This window comes from Ochotona princeps, chromosome 18 (assembly GCF_030435755.1).
Source record: "Ochotona princeps isolate mOchPri1 chromosome 18, mOchPri1.hap1, whole genome shotgun sequence".
NCBI lineage: Eukaryota > Metazoa > Chordata > Mammalia > Lagomorpha > Ochotonidae > Ochotona > Ochotona princeps.
Genome location: NC_080849.1, coordinates 17,313,968 through 17,332,112, shown reverse-complemented (window position 1 = coordinate 17,332,112; position 18,145 = coordinate 17,313,968). Strand labels below are relative to the sequence as shown.

The 18,145-nt window shown below is 39.8% G+C and overlaps 1 protein-coding gene across 3 annotated transcripts in view; it reads left to right on the top strand.

Annotated features, from left to right (window-relative positions):
- DCC (DCC netrin 1 receptor) overlaps positions 1 to 18,145 on the top strand; it is a 555,681-nt gene that overhangs the window by 82,719 nt on the left and 454,817 nt on the right. For all 3 annotated transcript variants that reach the window (XM_058676959.1, XM_058676958.1, XM_058676960.1), the window contains exon 2: positions 15,619 to 15,903. In XM_058676959.1, the coding sequence (XP_058532942.1) occupies positions 15,619 to 15,903 (285 nt within the window). The remainder of the gene's footprint in view (positions 1 to 15,618; positions 15,904 to 18,145) is intronic.

The window sequence follows — 18,145 nt, the reverse complement described above, 5'->3', positions numbered from 1 at the left end:
GCAGTCGAGGACGGCCCAATGCATTGGGACCCTGCACCCACGTGGGAGACCCAGAAGAGGTTCCTGGTTCCTGGCTTCGGATCGGCACAGCACTGGCCCGTTGCGGCTCACTTGGGGAGTGAAACATCGGATGGAAGATCTTCCTCTCTGTCTCTCCTCCTCTCTGTATATCCAGCTTTCCAATCATAATAAAATCTTTAAAAAAAAAAAGAAATTATTTACTTCCTACCACGCATCTCTAACCCACTTCTGGCAGGAAAGAAATATAGTTCTCCTGTCCCAGGTGTGCCCTTCATCTTTTCTACTCGGCTCAGGTACCAGAGGATACAATTGGGCCTCATAAAATGGTCCTACAAGTGAAAGCTTTTCATGAAAGATGATTTACTGTTTTCAAACCTACTGGTCAAATGTTTGCTGAGAAGCAGACACATAGACACTGTTAGTGTAAATGATCATTTCAGGTCCTTGAAATAGACATTGATGAGATGCTGATTGAGACACATCCTGAGTTATGAACTTTGACTCATGCATTCTTTCCTTTTGAATAGCTCCTGGTAATAGGTTTCTTTAGATACTCTGGGCCAAATTACTAAAATTTGGTAATGCTTTAAATTGTTTTGATTATCTTGGTTATGAATGGAGAAGATAAGCAATATGCAATGTGCAAAGATACAGCATGTAAAAGCTTTTTAAAAAGATTTATGTTTATTGGAAAGGCAGATTTATAGAGAGAAGAGAAAGAGAGCTTCATCAGCTCATTTACTCCCCAAAATGCTATAAGGCTGGAGCTAAGCCGATCTGAAGCTGGAAGCCAGGAGATTCCTTGAGTCTCCCAGGAATGTATAGTGTCCCAGGGATTTGGACCGTCTGTACTGATTTCCCAGGCCGTAAGCAGGAAACTGGAGAAGTGGAGCTGTTTTAACACAAACCAGCAACTATATGGGATGCCAGTGCTGCAAACCTGTAACAGCATTTTTTAAAGTTTTTTTTTTTTTTAACTGCAAGTACAGATGCAAAGAGAGAAAGAGAGACAAAGAAAGATCTTCCATCAGCTGGTTCATTTCCCAAATGACTGAAATGACCAGAAGTGAGCCAATCCAGGAGCCAGGAGCTACTTTCAGGTCTCTCATGCAGGTGCAGGGTCCCAAGGCTTTGAGCCATCATCCTCCGCCTTGTCAGGCCACATGTCAGGAACTGGATGGGAAGTGGAGCAGCCAGGACACAAACTGTTCCTATGTTGTATGCTGGTCCTTGGGGGAGGATTAGCATGTTGAAGTATCATATTAGCCCCTGAAAACATTTTTGAAGTCTTACTTTTTCCCATAGTAGGAGTGTCTAAATCAAAATTTAAATCATATTTTCACTATAACTCTGCCTTTCAAAATGAGATAAAATCAATCAGCAATCTTAAAAAATAATTTATATAGATTATCCTGAAGTCTTTAAATTGGCATTTCCACTATGGTTCTTTCTTGTTTTATAGAATTGATTTTGTAGAAAGGGGAAGGGACATTAAAACGGTGGGAGAAAAATTTCATTTCTGTTGATACATTTGATGTAAATCTTAACTGATGTAAGTGAATGGAGGACACACTGAATCAAAGGCTGTGAGCTGACGTCACAGCCTCTGCTGCCTCTGTGAACTGAAGCTGTGTGTTCTCAGGGCACCTCCTTTGTTTTGTCCCTAAGTCCTGTTTAGCACTCAGGTGTGTATCTGCTTCCTTGTTTGTGTTTACCTGGAAGGCAGAGGCCAGCAGACACGTGCATAGACCAATATTCCCAACTGCTGGTTCCCTCCTCAACATCCCACAAGAGCTGGATCAGGGCAAGAGCAAAGCCAGGGACCATAGTTTCAATCCAGATTGCCCAAAGGGGTGAAAAAGACGCAGCTGCTGATCCATTGTCAGGAAAGTAAAGCTGAAATTATAGTGGGGAATCAAATCCTGACTCTCATATCCCAGATGGGGTGACCCAAGAGGCATCGTAACTAATAGTCCATAAGCCCATTTAAGGCATGTATTTATGACAAGAAAAATCATTTATACTGAGGGGAATGTAGCCCTAATAAATGAAATAGGAATATAAAATATTGCCCAGGACTCTCGGCAGAGCCACATATAAGCATGTAAATACCTTATATGACAGTACTTGAAAATAATCACAGAAAAATGGGTTTAAATATGTCTTATAGAAAATGCATTATTGGGCCCAAGACAATGGCTTGACTGGCTAAATCCTTGCCTTGCGTACCTGGGATTTCATATGGGTGCCGGTTCATGTTCTGGCTGCTCCGCTTCCCATCCAGATCTGTTTTTGGTCTGGTGAAGCAGTAGAGGTCAGCCCAAAGCCTTGGTACCCTGCACCTGCATGGAAGCCCTGGGAGAAGCACTTGGCTTCAGATTGGCTCAGCTCTGCCCACTGGGGGCACTTGGGGAGTGAACCAGCAGACAGAGGGTCTTTGTCTCTCCCTCTCTCTACAGCTCTGCCTTTCCTATAAAAATCTTCAGCAAAAAAAAAAAAAAAAGAGAAATCATTATTGAAATTAAAGCATAGTTTTTTAATAATAGGCATTTCCATGAACTTTTTCGAGATTCCTTATTCTATATGTCATGTAGTATCTATTCAATAGTAACTCCATCAGTACTACTAGTAAGAACTGCTTGCACTTGGGTGAACACTGTGGCAGCAGATTATAATTGAATCATTTAGATAGCATGCTCAATTTAAAGTTGAGATCAATTATAACTTAATAGATTCTTGTTTCACTGACATTTAAACTAATAAGATAATCGCTGGATACATTTTTCTGCTACTGAGTCTACCTATTACTGGGGCGTACTTATCCTTCATTCATAAAATATGTTAGATGTGATTTCTATATTCTTCGCTGCATTTTCAATGCTGATTTCATCATTTTCTGAACAATCACTTTGTTACTATAGCTATAGATTTTTTTTGAATTTGCTACATAGTTTGACACTTGGCATAATGTAACAGAAACTTATGTCACTGATTATTTGCTCATCATCATAGTGATTCGCATTTATTGAGTTTTACTATGTACCTAGGGAATAACACAACAATATCAGATGTCACAGATGTTTGTCTTCATGGAGGTGAGAGTACTTCTATGGTCAAAACCAGCAGGACTCTAATTGTGGGGAGAAAGCAGCTTGAGACGGCCTTCAGTGCTGCTTTGTTCCCTGCTAACCTGTTGGCCTTTCACAAATCACGTTTCCTTGTTTGTAAATGCTACTGTTTCTTTAGAATGTCTGTTTGGTTCTTTGATGCTTAGTGATCACCCATTTGTTATTCAGGACCTCACTCATTTTACACTTTTTTGGAATTTTTTTCTGATTATTACTTCGCAACAGATATCGGAGAACACCCCATTTTTCTCACTTTATCTTTCACTGTTATCACATTGTATTGTTCTTACATAACCATTTTTCTAAAAAACTTGTGTCATTCTTAATTGTGTTACTAATGAAAAATAGATTATATTTGATGCTCATTAAGTGTTGACTGACTACGTTAGTCTTGTTGTCCAGAGAAAGACAACCCGTTAGGAAGCAGAACTATTCTTTAAAATAATAATGGATGTTAAACCCACACCATTTTGGAGGTGGCTAATAATTCAGTTATTTGTGAGTAGTGGCTTTTTTTTCTAACACAAAAGAGGGCTTCCTATTGCTCCTTGATTTAATTCCAGGTTGCGTATATTTTGACTATACATGTTTCATCTAGACTCCGTAAGAGTGGAGTCTGTGATCATATGTTTTGGTATTAGTCTCTTGATACACTAAAGCACTCAGTAAATAGTGACTGACCTTTATATTCATCAGAAGATAACAAGTAGCATATTTTTATTTCATTAGCGTGTTGTGTTATAAGGAAGTTATATTGTTTAAGACTAAGTTAGCATTACTCTTCAGGAAATGAATTGTCTTCTGTGTAAAATTCACATGCAATATAATATCTCTGTGTGTATGTGTGAAATGTAAGCAGAGAAATTTATTTAATACATAGACGCACACACACATACAACGTTGAATTTGCTTTCTATTAGTGTTAACAAAAATGAGAATTTGACAGGGAAGTCATAATAAAATTATTGAGTAAGTAAAACTGAAGATTTAAACTGGAAATAGTCATGCAGTGATCAGGTAGAAATAGATTTGGCTGTGTTTATCAATCACATTGACAATCAAAAAGTACCATGTAAAAGCTGGCAGATTGTCTGGTTGATTAAGATAGCATATTACATTTTCATACTTATTCCCATGGTGGTGGTTATGTAAATATAAGGAGAGGCATGACTTGGCATCATGTTGATACCTAAGATGTGAATTTGGGCAAAATTCAGATTCCAAGTCTTTAGATTAGTGAAACTCAAATCAGTCAATCAACCAATCAGGCTAGCTAGAGAGTGGGAATAATTTTAGGACTTTGGATGACATGATTATGGTGTCTTGGAAGTCCAGCATGTGCAGTAGTCAAACTAGAGACCCAGTGGCCAAGCTTTATTTGGAATCTAACGAGTTGATTGCTAGGCGATTCAGTGGTGTAAATTCTAGTTCAAGTTTGAGTAAAAAAGGCAGGACACAAAACTAATGCTCCAACTTGAATATCTTAGGACAGGAAAAAAATTTTCTTTTGTGTTTTTATTCTATTTGGTTGTTAAATGGATGGCTTAATTCCCTCACTGGGGTGTTTATTCTGCTTTGTTAGGCTCATGGATTCAAATGTTACTCTTGTCTATAAATACCCATGCCAACACACCCACAGTCTTGTTTGGTAAATGTTGGAGGGCTTCATGGCTCCGTAAAGGTGACTTACAGAATCAAGTGGCACTGACTGAATGAGTCTGGGAATTCCATGAAACAACACAGTGTTCCTGTCAGTCCATGGCAGAAGAACCTGGTTGAACTAGGGAAGAGACAGTGACAGTGACAACCATATCATACCAGCTTTAAGTATTGACTTTCCTGTTATTTTGATGGTTTGCATGTTTTAAATTACACACAAAGTTAAGCAGAACGAAAAATATTAGCCATATTCATAATCAGTTTTCATGAGTGTTATGAACATTCATTAGCCATGCATAATATTGAAGCTCGATGGAGAGTCTGGGCCAGAATCCTGTGGAGTTAGTCATTGCTGTTGATAACAAACCCATCTTGGCTTTTTGCAGTAGAAATTGTATCTGTTGTGAATGAAAGTAAAGTTGTCGAAGCTGGCAGAGAGAGACATGCTTTCATGAGGTCAGTATGCTCATGAAGGGTTGCTTGCAGTTTGCACCCAAACACCGTGCAAGAATTGCTTACCAGGACTCCTGTTGCATTTTTGACTTTGAGACAGAATAGCTTTTATGATTTTATTATTATGTAGTGTGCATACTGTAGTTTGCTTAATCAGTTACCAATTGTGCTATTCACCCATTTGATATTTTCCAATTTAAAAATTCAATGAATATTTTCATATATTTTTGGTTTCCATATTTGTGAATAGATTTCTAGAGAAATTGTTAGGTTGTTATAGTGAACACTGTTAACACTTCTCAAAATGATGTGTCAAGTCATACTTTCGGAGTAATGCTACTACTTTAAAAGGTTTGAAATATTGATAGACTAATATATGATAGCATTTTTGGCTTATGCTTCCTGCATTTTAGCTGCCAGTAGACATTCTTATATATTAAGAAGTTTGTTCTTTAATATTTTTCTGTAGAAAATGTCATAACATTATCATGCAAAGAATAAATAACGGATCTATGTAATAAATATGAGTTTCAAGTGCTAATGCCTGCGATGAGTAAATGACCTATTTGAATCCTCAAACATGTAACAATATAGATAAAGCTAGTTTCTGCTGTACATGGGTTTCTATCTAGCTGCTTCTGGAAATAAAATTATTTGTTTCCAACTTTCATAAAGAATCAATAACATTGATGCTAAATATAACTTGGTTAAATCTTATGAAGAAGCTATATCCAGGGAGATGATACTATGTGAGTTTGAGAAAGAAATGGTGAAACTCCTCTTATTATTGGATATTGTGCTGGAAACTGATACTATATAATAGCTCTGTTGTTTGAGTAAAACAAGTTTATAAAATGCAACTGAAATGTTTTCAAAATGAGTTCCATGGACCTGGTAGTAAATGCAAGACAGGGATAGACTATGTGCTTTCAGGTGCTACTGTGATGCTGATAATGAAGTTAGGAAGAACGGGCCTTTACTACAGGGGCATAGCTGATATTATCACCTCCAGGGAGCAGGTGTGGTCGCACATGCAGCTCTTGATTGGCTGGCTGATCTGGTACCACCTTATAGCATCCATTCCTTCAAAGAGGACACTCTGTCCTAAATTGTAATGATGCCGTGATCCCCATGATGTGATTAAGAAGGAGAATTGAGGGGATTCACAATGACTTTGGATTTTGAAGTTCAATGAAGACAGAATCAGAGCAAGGCAATTTGATTAGATTATAACAAAGCCAACATAACTGTTTCTATTTTGGTTCCATTCAGTCAGTCTTCTGGGGTTGACCAGCCATTTTGAATATGATGTATTGAACAGCTCCAGCGTAAGGTTCTGATAAATGACCGACTTGTGGACATGTCTCCTTTACTGTGGTTGGCCTCTCTTTGGATTGCACCTGCTCTCTAGCCTTTGAGTGTTGTGAGTTCATTCTGTTGTCTAAACTTTCAGAACTGGCCATATAAACCTATGTCATGCTTTGCTCACTCTGTTTTTGTTAGGGAAGAGACTCAGAACAGAGAAAGGGAGAGAGATGGACAAGAATTCACAGCAAAATACAATTTATTATAAAGAGAACAAACTCATGGAATTTGGTCAGCTGCCGGCTTTTAGATAGAGTAAACATGTGGCAGCAGCCAGCTTTGAAGCAGGCTAGGCCTTTTACAGCTATAGGAGCTTGATCTGTTTGAAGGGTTGGGGGCATTTACACCAGCGTTTAGAACCTTGGTAGGACTTGGTTTCTGGAGACTAGATGGTTTAAAGGAATGCAGAGGGTCGAGTGGGAACAATAGCCATAGACTAGGCTTGCCTTCACTTTTTTATTATTATCACTATTTTCTGTGATACAGTTTTATAGGTACAAGGGTTCCCCCTTACCTTCCTCTCCATTCTGGCTCTCCCCGCTATTTCCCCTCCATAGTATTACAATAATGTAGTCCTTCAGCAACAGCCACAAGTCCAACATTCTGCTATTTAAGTGTATCATGGTAGGTATAGGCAATGATGGAAAATGCAAGAGTGCCTAAGTGGACTGCCTCTGCTCCTGGAAGTTCTAGTTGCTGGTAACTGGACTGGCTAAGGCTTGTGTGCTTGCTTGATCTGTCTTACTTTTGCTTTCAGATTTCTTCTATTACATGTGTTTCCATTTCAACCAAGTGGCCATGTAGTTGTTTTTTGTAATATCATGCACACTGGGCAATGGTGCTGGCACCTGTCAGGCATGCTTACTTGTCTTGCTTTGCAAGTGTCCCCAGTTGAGGGTTTGCTCTTCAGCCAAATACCTGGCAGTCTGGAATTTGTCCAGTGAACATGAACCAAATAAAGAAGGGAAATAACTCACAAAGAGACATGGGCTGGAAAGGCAGAAATGGCTTTTAACATATTCCACGCATGTTTGTTATTAGTTTTTGGCTGCTTTCTTAAAATGGCTAACTCCAGAGAATCTCTCTTTGGATTATGTCTATTCTCTGTCTGCCCTTTGGCTAATCAGAAAATTAACACAAGGCAAAGGAGCTCTGACTTTGAGGGTCTATAACCTGTAGGCTTTAATTTGGACAGACAAAATATTTACAGCAGCTCTACTCTCAAAGCTGTTTCCAGGATATTACAGAGTTGCTGAATATTTAAAAGCAAGGCATATTTCCAACAGCAAGGTCTGTCCCCTGATTGATAAGTCTCTCTTTATTGAATGAACTTTAATTACTTAATAATTAGATCTCCCATAGGCGAAGATGTGGATTCTGATAGTCTGCCTGCAGGGCTAGAGGGCACTCAGACATTGTCATGTTCAGATTAGCGTGTAAAAGGAGGAGGAAGTCCATTCCAGGGGTGGGTGAGTGGAGGAAGCGCCTTCCTAGGAGCTGGGCTCTCCATGGCAATGGTCTGCAAAATGTCTCATTTCTACATTTGCTTAAAAAGCCAAAGTCATTTACAATGAAATGCATTGGAGTGAATGTCTGAAACACCTAGGATTTCTGTCTAGATCTGGTGGAAATGTTAGTTGCATGGTGCATACACTTGTGCATGGAAGGGAATTTTTTTTTTGATTCTGAGAGCCTAACACTTTTGATGTTTCTATTCATTGCCAAGGTGATTTTTTTTTTTTTTTTTGGCCCTTGTTAAGCATCACAAAAGAAAAGCGCTCAAATTAAAAAAAAAAAATGTGTGCTTTTGCTATTAACATTTCTATTGCCTTGACGACAATAAAAGTTTTGGTTTGCCTAACTTCTAGGAAATGCATGGGCTTGCAGAAGGTTGATGACCTTAACCTTCACCCAAGCTGTCCAGCTAAACGATGGCCAGCCCTGAAACTCTGATGACTTTTCTGGGGACATTAATTTGAGAGCAGGATGCAGAAATCCCATTCAAAATGTCGCTTGTCCACAGTTCCACAGTTGAAACATATGGAGCTTAGATAAAATGCTCGTGGATGTCATGAACTCCTCATACCTCCAGTTTCTTTCAAATGGAAAGATCCAGGAGTGTAACCGTGTATTCGGTGACACAAGCAGAGATTTCAGGTCTGGCGCTGTGGCCTAGCAGCTAAAGTCCTTGCCTTGAACACCCCAGGATCCTGTAAGGATTCCGGTTCTAATCCCGGCAGCTCCACTTCCCATCCAGCTCCCTGCCTGTGGCTTGGGAAAGCAGCTGAGGAGGGCCCAGAGCATTGGGACCCTGCACCCATGTGGGAGACTTGGAAAGAAGTTCCTGGCTCCTGGCTTCGGATCAGCTCAGCTCTGGCCGTTGTGGCCACTCGGGGAGTGAATCATCGGATGGAAGATCTTCGTCTCTGTGTCTCCTCCTCTCTGTATATCTGCCTTTCCAACAAGAAAAAAAAAGCAGAGATTTCTCCAGGAAATCACATTTCTCTAACTTTGTGTGTCCCCCCCGTCACTGCTCTTTTTCTGGGCTTTTGAGTGTTTAGAGCTTGTATTGCTTTCTCAAATCGGTTATAAAAATATAGACTTTGGCATACAACAAGCATTTAATGTCCAAGCATCTGAACCTCATCAAATACTTAAGAGTATAAAGTAGACGCTGGCTCTGCTTCTGTGGAATCTATAAGTTAGTTGAGAGGATGGCTGTTAAATAAATTCCACATTGAATTCATTTTAATTGAAGTGTTGACAAGGAAACCTGTTTCAGTAACTGGTTCTGTCTGGCTTGGGTGAGGCTGCTGCGATGAAGAAGGATGAGGAATAAGCGAGAATTCTGATTCTGCATTGGTACTGTGAAATCACAGACACTCCAGCAGCATTGTGTGACTGAAGACATGAAACCATCCCCTTTCCTTGCATGGAGGGTTAATGTTCCAGACAATAGTCGGGATTTGGCTTCTATAGGCCCTGAGCAAATTTAATGAAGTAACACATATAAATAGACATTGGATCTTTTTCGTGTGAAAACTAGTATTGGAGACCAACTGAAGAATCCTTAATGGGAAACAAAATAAACAGTGAGTCCCAGGTCTTCTCCACTGTACTTTCCTAGTGGTTATCTAGCTCTTGCTAATAGCATTGAATGCATCTGATCCAATCATAATAGAATTATTGACATTAGCAAATTTTCTGCTGCTAAAGCTCACTTTCACTGTATGTTAGTTGCTTATAAAAATTTGAATTAAAAATACCTGTGTTTATCACTTTCAAGACAAGGAATAAAATGGAGCTCCCATATGTGCCTGATTTCTCCATATATAAAACAGCATGCTCTTTCGTTTTTATAGTTCCTCACTAATAGCTTCTGGTCTTTGTTCACACATGGAAGCGCAAATAATGTCAAAGCCTGTGAATGGACTGGTATGGGATATTTCCAGCAATTCCTGCTGCTTCTGGATTAAAGGCAATATAGTATTCTGTGCCACATTCCATGTGAAGGTCAGAACCTTGTCTGAAGTTGATAATTGGAAAAAATTTCCTACATAGCTAATGTTGGAAGCACTCTGAAAACATCAATAGTTTGTGTGTGTACAGTTCTTTTAAAAATCTTTAAAAATATTTGCTAATTTTTATTGGAAAAGCAGATCAGATTTACAGAGAGAAGGGGAGATTGAGAGAAAGATCCTCCATCCATTGGTTTACTTCCCAAATGGCTACAACACCTGACGCTGATCAGATCTAAAGCCAGGAGCCAGGAGATTTTTTGGGGGTTCTGTGTTGGGTACAGGGTCCCAAGGCTTTGGGCCATCCTCGACTGATTTTCCAGGCCACAAGCAGAGAGCTAGATAGGAAGCCGAGGAGCTGGAGCACAAACCAGTGCCTGTATGAGATCACACTGGTTGCAAGGTGAGGATTTAGCCCTAAGCCATCATGCTGGGTCTTGCTTGTACTATTTTTAATAGTGTTGTAAATTAGGCTGAAATTTGCCTATGAGAAATAAGTTGAGAGCAGAAGGTGCAGTGATACTGCAGTATCTGCATGAAATCAATTCCAAGATACTCTTCAGGAAATGCAATTCCTGGATTCTGAAAGCCCTCATGCAGCATGACCTATGCATGTGATGTGTGCGAGCTCCAGCTCCCTCGGGCTTCAAATAACCCCCAGGTCATCTTCAAACACCTAAGGCTATGTAAACACTATTAACTTGCTGTTTTGCATTGCTTTGGGAAATAATGACAAGAAGAACTAGCAACAAAATTTACCCACTACTGTGCTGCTTGAAGATTCAGGAGTGGCAAGTTGTGGGTTACAGTTAGGTTAGGGAGATACAGCATCCTAAGGAATACAAACTTCAGTTTCCCACCTTTAAGAAAATGTTACAATTCAGCCATTGGAGTTAGACTCCAGTAATCAATTCCTTCAGTGAAGTACAAATAATAATATTTAAAGAAAAAGCTGTTGTGAATTTTCAGTGAGGTCATTTATAGAGATACTTAGGAATAGCTAAGTGACACAACTTACCCAGGATACTCAGCTGCTTGATCAGTGAAGCTGAAATGTGATCCCAGGTCATTGGGGCCTAATGTTGTCATTCGTCATACTCCACTGAGTGTGGAAACATGATGGCACAAAAATTCAGAACCAGTCTTCAAAAGTTGGTTATTTGTAATATTCTAAATATTACTGGCAAAGCTCAGTAGGTTCTATCTTCAGCTTAGTGTGGAAATGAAAAGCTGGGAAACAGTTACAGACAGAGAAGTTTTATTTACAAACTGAACAAGTGAGCATGAAAAGAAGAAGTAAGGGAAAGCACCTCCTGGGAGGAATCTGGGAGATTGGGTGTCTCCAAAAGCAGAGATAGAGCGAGCGAGCGAGAGAGAGAGAGAGAGAGAGAGAGAGAAAGAGAGGGGAGGAGAAACATACCTGGAAGTGTCTTGGGTTTTAAGTATTTCTTGATTCCTCGTTGTGTGGGCTGTAATCTGCCGCAGACCTTCCCCATATTGGTCTCCAACCAATTAGGAAATATCTGGACAATTCTTGTGCCGTGGCTTGCAGGTGTTACTGGGAGACTGACAAATGATGTTTCATGGCAAAGAAGATACCTGCAAACATGGGGCAGTGAGATCATGACCCAGGGGGAGTGACCTTACAAGCTTTATCTCTGTACTTCATACAAGATTTTACTGGGCCTGAGTAATCTCACTGAGTATAATGGAACCTGAGCAGGCATTGTTTTGCTATTTTACTTTCAGTAAATATTTTAAGCATTCTACAGAAATAAAATAGATGCATTTGCAAGCACACAACACTTTCTCAGGCTTTGGTTTAGACATGTGATTCTGTTGTAGTGTGGTACACTAATAGAGCTTCCTGGTAAGTGAGACCGTGGAAAAGATGGGCTTCTCTGACTTTTTGAAGTGACTGCAGATTTGATGATTAGATCTCAGGGGAGATGAGTTTCCTTTGTAGAGGAAAAAGCCTAAGAAATGGTCAAGAGGAAGCTGTGTTTGGGGCAGAAGCAAGTTTAGGGGATCTAAGAATTGTTTTGTAGGACTTGTGGAAGATAAGCCTACAAAGGCACAGTCTGACGGACTGCTGAGTGCACGTTACACCATAACCTTTACTCAGCACTTGGGGTAGAAGGCAGTAGTAAAAAAAAAAAAAAAAAAAAGAGGAATACCAACATTTCTGGAGTGAAGCACAAATTGTGATAATGTAAGAACACTTATGCTTTGACAGTATTTTGAATAGGTTAATGTGATGCAGGAATGGATCTGAAAAGTTTTATAATTGCAATGTATCAGAGGTGATCTGACTAGCCTACAACTGAAGAGTTTACAATTATTTTTGTGAGGCTTTAGTCACATGATACCTGCATCATTCTACGAATGAAGCATTAACATGTTTGTATTACAATAGAGCATTAAATGACCCTTCTAAAAACACCATATTCCATGCTTATGAGTTACAGTGAATCTAATGTTCATTGAGACGTTCACGTGAATGCTAAGAAAACACGATGCTAAACTGATGGCCTTTGACTTCTTATAAGACTGTTGGTGGTGTGTGAAAGCAGTGTAAGAAGTAAGTGCTAAAATTTAGCACAATATTAAGAATATTATGTAATTTAAAGTATTATAAACTTGCTTAGAAAAACAGCAACAAATTATAATTTTCCTCTACAACAAAAACAAATGAAATGTTAGAAAATTTCAAGCATTGCATTCACTTTAAAATGATGTGTAGCTGTTTTTTTATTTATTTTTATTGCAAAGTCAGATATATAGAGAGGAGAAGGAACAGAGAGGAAGATCTTCTGTCCACTGGTTCACTCCCCAAGTGACCGCAACGGCCAGTGATGAGCCAATGTGAAGCCAGGAGCCCTGAGCTTCTTCCAGGTCTCCCACACGGGTGCAGGATCCCAAGGCTTTGGGCTGCCCTCCCCTGCTTTCCCAGGCCACAAGCAGGGAGCTGGATGGGAAGTGGAGCTGCTGGAATTAGGACCAGTGCCTATATGGGATCTGGGCGCGTTCATGGTGAGGACTTTAGCCTCTAGGCTACTGTGCTGGGTCCAATGTGTGGTTCTGACTTTAGTGTATATACTGAGTAAATATGAGTCAATAGTAGCAATTTATATTGACCAATCACACTAATATGTAATCTCCTACTTTGTATGATTCTCCTAAGCAGAAGAAGTTACATACAGATAGAGTTATGTATTAATTAAAATTACTCTTCTAATTTTTATTTTATTTTCTGCCGTAGACCTTTTAAATGAATTACTAAATGCCATAATCTGATGTAAAATAAAGCCATGTATTTGAATATGTAAAGATATCCACATATTTTTATGAACTTAAAGATATTTTTTATTAGCTGCATGTACAAAAATCTATAACTTGCGCTTTTGGGAAAGTGGTTTCTAGTTATATACACCTTTAGCCACAAAATAAAATGCCAGAAGTGAAGATTAAGGAGAAAACTTTAAAATAAGCAGAAATGTTTGGACCCTGTTTTTGCACAGAAGCCTCCCAGTATCTGCCACTGCTTACTGAAATTTGCTTTTTATTGTACACACAAGCCCTTCTCTGCTTGACCGGGTGTTTTAAATCCACAGCGAGGCCAATCAATAGTTCATTAATGCATTTCTTCTTTAGAAGAGTCGTCAGACTAACCACTGCCATTAGACTAGAAATTAGACTTTGAGTAATGAGCCGGGGCACAAGTTAACTGGAACTTCTCACTGCTCACTCAGTGGTGGGTCCAGCATAGTTGTGGTTTAAGTCTTGTGCTACTTAGGGGAGAAAGATGGCATTACATTAGTGCTCGACACCCCTGTGGGGAGATCTGTTGGGATGACTTGGGTGAGTCCAGAGATTCCGATTCCAGAGCCTTAGCTTGGGGGTCAGATAAGCAATTTTAGTACCCATATATGTGGCATACATTTCAGTAGTTAATTGTTGCATCAGTATAAAGGTCTCTGATTAATCTAGCATTAGTCATGCTTACCAAAGAACAATTTTAATATTCCATCTCAGAAGTGCAGCTCTGTCTGAGCATCACTCTATGGCAGTGGCCGTTAGCAGCTTATGCCTGTTTCTTGTGTGATGTTGATGTAATTTCATTTTGATACCATCAGTGATCTTTTTTGCAAACTCCCCAATCTTTGAGGGACCTTCTGAAATTCTACCTTCCCCTGAACAAGGAGATTTCTCTGTCATTTCATATTGTCTTCATTATAATGCTAAACCAGACATTTTGCCTTTGCAATTGTTGCTCCAGAAAATGTTTTGTTATGTTATGGAAAAAAGTAGAATTGTATTTGTAGATCCAAGTTCAAACTAACATTGATCAACATGTGTTTTTGGGTAAATATTGATCAACAAATTATAACTTCTTGACCAAATTTCAAAATGAACCTGAGACCTTTGACAATGAAAATAAACATGCAATAATAGAGATCATAGAGTGACCGGTGTGATGGATAGATGACTCAATCCTCAGGATCCCATATGGGCACTGGAGAGGGTCCTGGTTGCACTACTTCCCATGTGGTTTTCTGCTTTTGCCCTGGGAAAGCTGAGGAGGATATTCAAGTCCTTGTGACCCGGTACCCACATGGGAGACCTGGAAGAGGTTCCTGGCTCCTGGCTTTGGATTGTCTTCATTCTCTAAACATCCTCATGACTTCATAATTCTTTGTCCACGTTGGTGGACTGGAACATTGTGGGACTGGGATTTGGAGCAGGGTTGCCTCATAGTAACTACAATAAGTTGGTGTGTAGAATTTCGCTCTTGAGTCCCTGTTTCTTCATCTGTGAAATTCTCACAGACTTAACCTCTTCTGTTTCACAGAACTCTTACTCACTAAAAGCCACAAAGCTATAACCTTAGAGGAATGGCACCGTTTTCATCATATTTTAGCCATTGAAGCTACACTAATGCCACATACATTTTAAGTGTGAAGCACAAACTGTAAGATTTGAGAAGGAATCTTGCATAGTTTTCCGGAGACGGTATTTGGGAGAACTATGATAAGCTGCCTCCTGTGATGCCTGTATGCATTATGGACGACAGTTTGAACCCTAGCTGCTTCAATTCTGAGCCAGCTTCCTGCTAATGCAGCTGAGAAGGCAGTGGGAGAAGTTCTGATGCTTCTGTCACCCGTGTGGGACAGCAGGATGGTGTTCTAGCTGTCTGGCTTCAGGCTAGCCCGGTGTTGGCCATTGCTGTGTTTTGAGGAGCGAACCAGCAGGTGGAAAATCAATCTGTCGCTCTTTCTCCCTCACTGTTTCTTTTTTTCCTTCCTCTCTGTCATCTCTACACTGATCCCCAAAACTGCCTTTCAAATAAAAGAAATGTATCTTTACACAAATATGTGTCAGTAATTTTCCATAGAGATCAAATGTGATGGTTTTATTCAAGAGTACTACACCTCATCTAAAAGACTCCTCTCCCCTGGATGTTTTTCCCCTAGGACCCCTGAGGTTCCTTTCGCAGACAGAGTCCGTCACGGCCTTCATGGGAGACACGGTGCTGCTCAAGTGTGAAGTCATTGGGGAACCCATGCCAACCATACACTGGCAGAAGAACCAACAGGACCTGGTACCAGTGCCAGGGGACTCCAGGGTGGTGGTCTTGCCCTCTGGGGCATTGCAAATCAGTCGCCTTCAGCCAGGGGACATTGGGATCTACCGATGCTCAGCTCGCAATCCAGCCAGCTCAAGGATGGGAAATGAAGCGGAAGTGAGAATTTTATCAGGTACTCGAGTGTTCTTTATTCTTTCAAAGTAATATTCTCTGCAATGCCTCAAGCAATCATTTTTCTCTTTAACAAATAGTTTGCAATTGCATTGCTTATTCATCTATTTTAATTTTTACCTCGTTCATTCACACATTCTATTAACATTAAGGGAGTGCTTCTTTTTGCAAATTTAGTTGGCAAATATTTTTTATGTATTGGTGATCACTGATAAATGAAAAGGTAATATTATTCCCATTATGAAGGATGAAAATGCTAGCAGGGTTAAGAACCTTCCCTAAATGAGTATTGAATAATAATTTACATATTGATTCTTAACATACTTTATTTTTTAAGATTTATTTATTTTTTACCGAAAAGTCAAATACACAGAGAGAAGGAGAGGCAGGGAGAAAGATCTTGCATCTCCTCTGGTCACTTCCCAAGTGGCTGCAACAGCCAGAGCTGAACCAATCTGAAGGCAGGAGCCTGGAGCTTCTTCCAGGTCCAAAGGCTTTGAGTTGTCCTGCCTTCCAAGGCCACAGGCAGGGAGCTGGATGGGAAGTAGGGCAGCCAGGATTAGAACTGGTGCCCATATGGATCCTGGCACATGCAAGGTGAGAACTTCATTATTATAACCTGTGCTGGGCCCATTCACAGGTTTCGAAGAAGCACTCACTTGAGGCAAGAGATGCAGTAGTGACTGACAAAGAGCATGACCTGCTGAGTTTTGGGTGAACACAAACATCTGAGTAATTACTATCAAGTGTGATCAAAGTAATGTGTCTTTCTCCATCTCTCATTGTTTATTTATTTATTTTAAGGATTTATCTATTTTCATTTGAAAGGTAATTTTTACAGAGAGAGAAGGAGAGCTGGAGAAGGTCTTTCATCCTTTGGTTTATCCCCGAAAGACCCCAGTAGACAGAGCTGATCTGATGTGAACCTGGGAACGCCAGTGCAGGTTCCCAGGCCTTAGACCATCCTCTGCTGCCTTACCAAGCCACAAGCAGGAAGCTGGATTATAAATGGATACATCTAGGTCATAAAACAGCATAGGTACGGGATGCAAGGACCACAAAGAGAGGATTGACCTCTGTGTTACTGTATCAGGCCCCAGTCTATCACATTCTTTTCTCAGGCATATGCCTGAGGAATGGCCTCATTTTCCTGTCCTAAATAATCAGAGATTGGATTGAGTGTCCTTTAATATCTCTTCCTTTCCAATGATTGCTATTATTGTGCGTCTATTTGTTATCTGCTTTCTCATTTAGACTCCCTGGTAAGGCTTTCTTAGATTTCCTTGGGATAATCACAACACACACGCACACTTGACTCATCGGGATCAACTACTCCTCAAAGCCTGGGTTTTGGCTCCTAGCCTTCTTCTCTTAGCTGTGTGTAGTTATCAAAGTCCCACGTATTACAGTAAACTGACATCAAGTCTTTCATAAAGCAGGATAACAAATTTTTTTTTTTAGTTTATACACAACATATAACATTCAAAACATAACATGTTATACATAACATCATATCATCTTAAATCAAGGCAAACATGTGGTATTTAACCTTTTGTGATTGGCTCATTTCCCTTAGCATTATGGTTTCCAGTTTGGCCCATTTGGCCACAAAGAACTGCATTTTGTTTTTTTTAATAGCTGAGTAGTATTCCATGGAGTAGATGAACCATAGCTTTCTTATCCAATCCTCTGTTGATGGGCATTTTGGTTGCTTCCATGTTTTTGCAGTTACTGATTGTGCTGCTATGAGCGTAGGAGTGCATGTTGGTTTCTCATAAAACAAGTGTTCTGGATATATTCCTAGGAGTGCTATTGCTGGATCATACGGTATGTTGAATTTGAGTTGTTTGAATATTCTCCATACTGATTTCCATAGAGGCTGTACCAGCCTGCAGCCCCACCAGCAGTGGAGTAGGGTTCCCTTTTCCCCGCAACCTCGCCAACAAGTGTTGTTGGTACTTTTGTTCATGTGGGCCAGTCTTACTGGCGTTAGGTGGTACCTCATTGATGTTTTAATTTGGATTTCCCTTATTGAATGAAAGGTTGTAGGTATTTTGATTGAAGAAATCCCTAAAATCTCTTAGTACTTTGTATCTTCTGCTCTCCATTTGTCACAGAAACATTGACTTGGATTTGTCATTTGCCACAAAGAACACTATGATATGTTCCATCTATCAAGCACACACAGATACAGATACAACATTTATTTCCAACGTAAAAGTATGTTTATTTAGGCATTCATT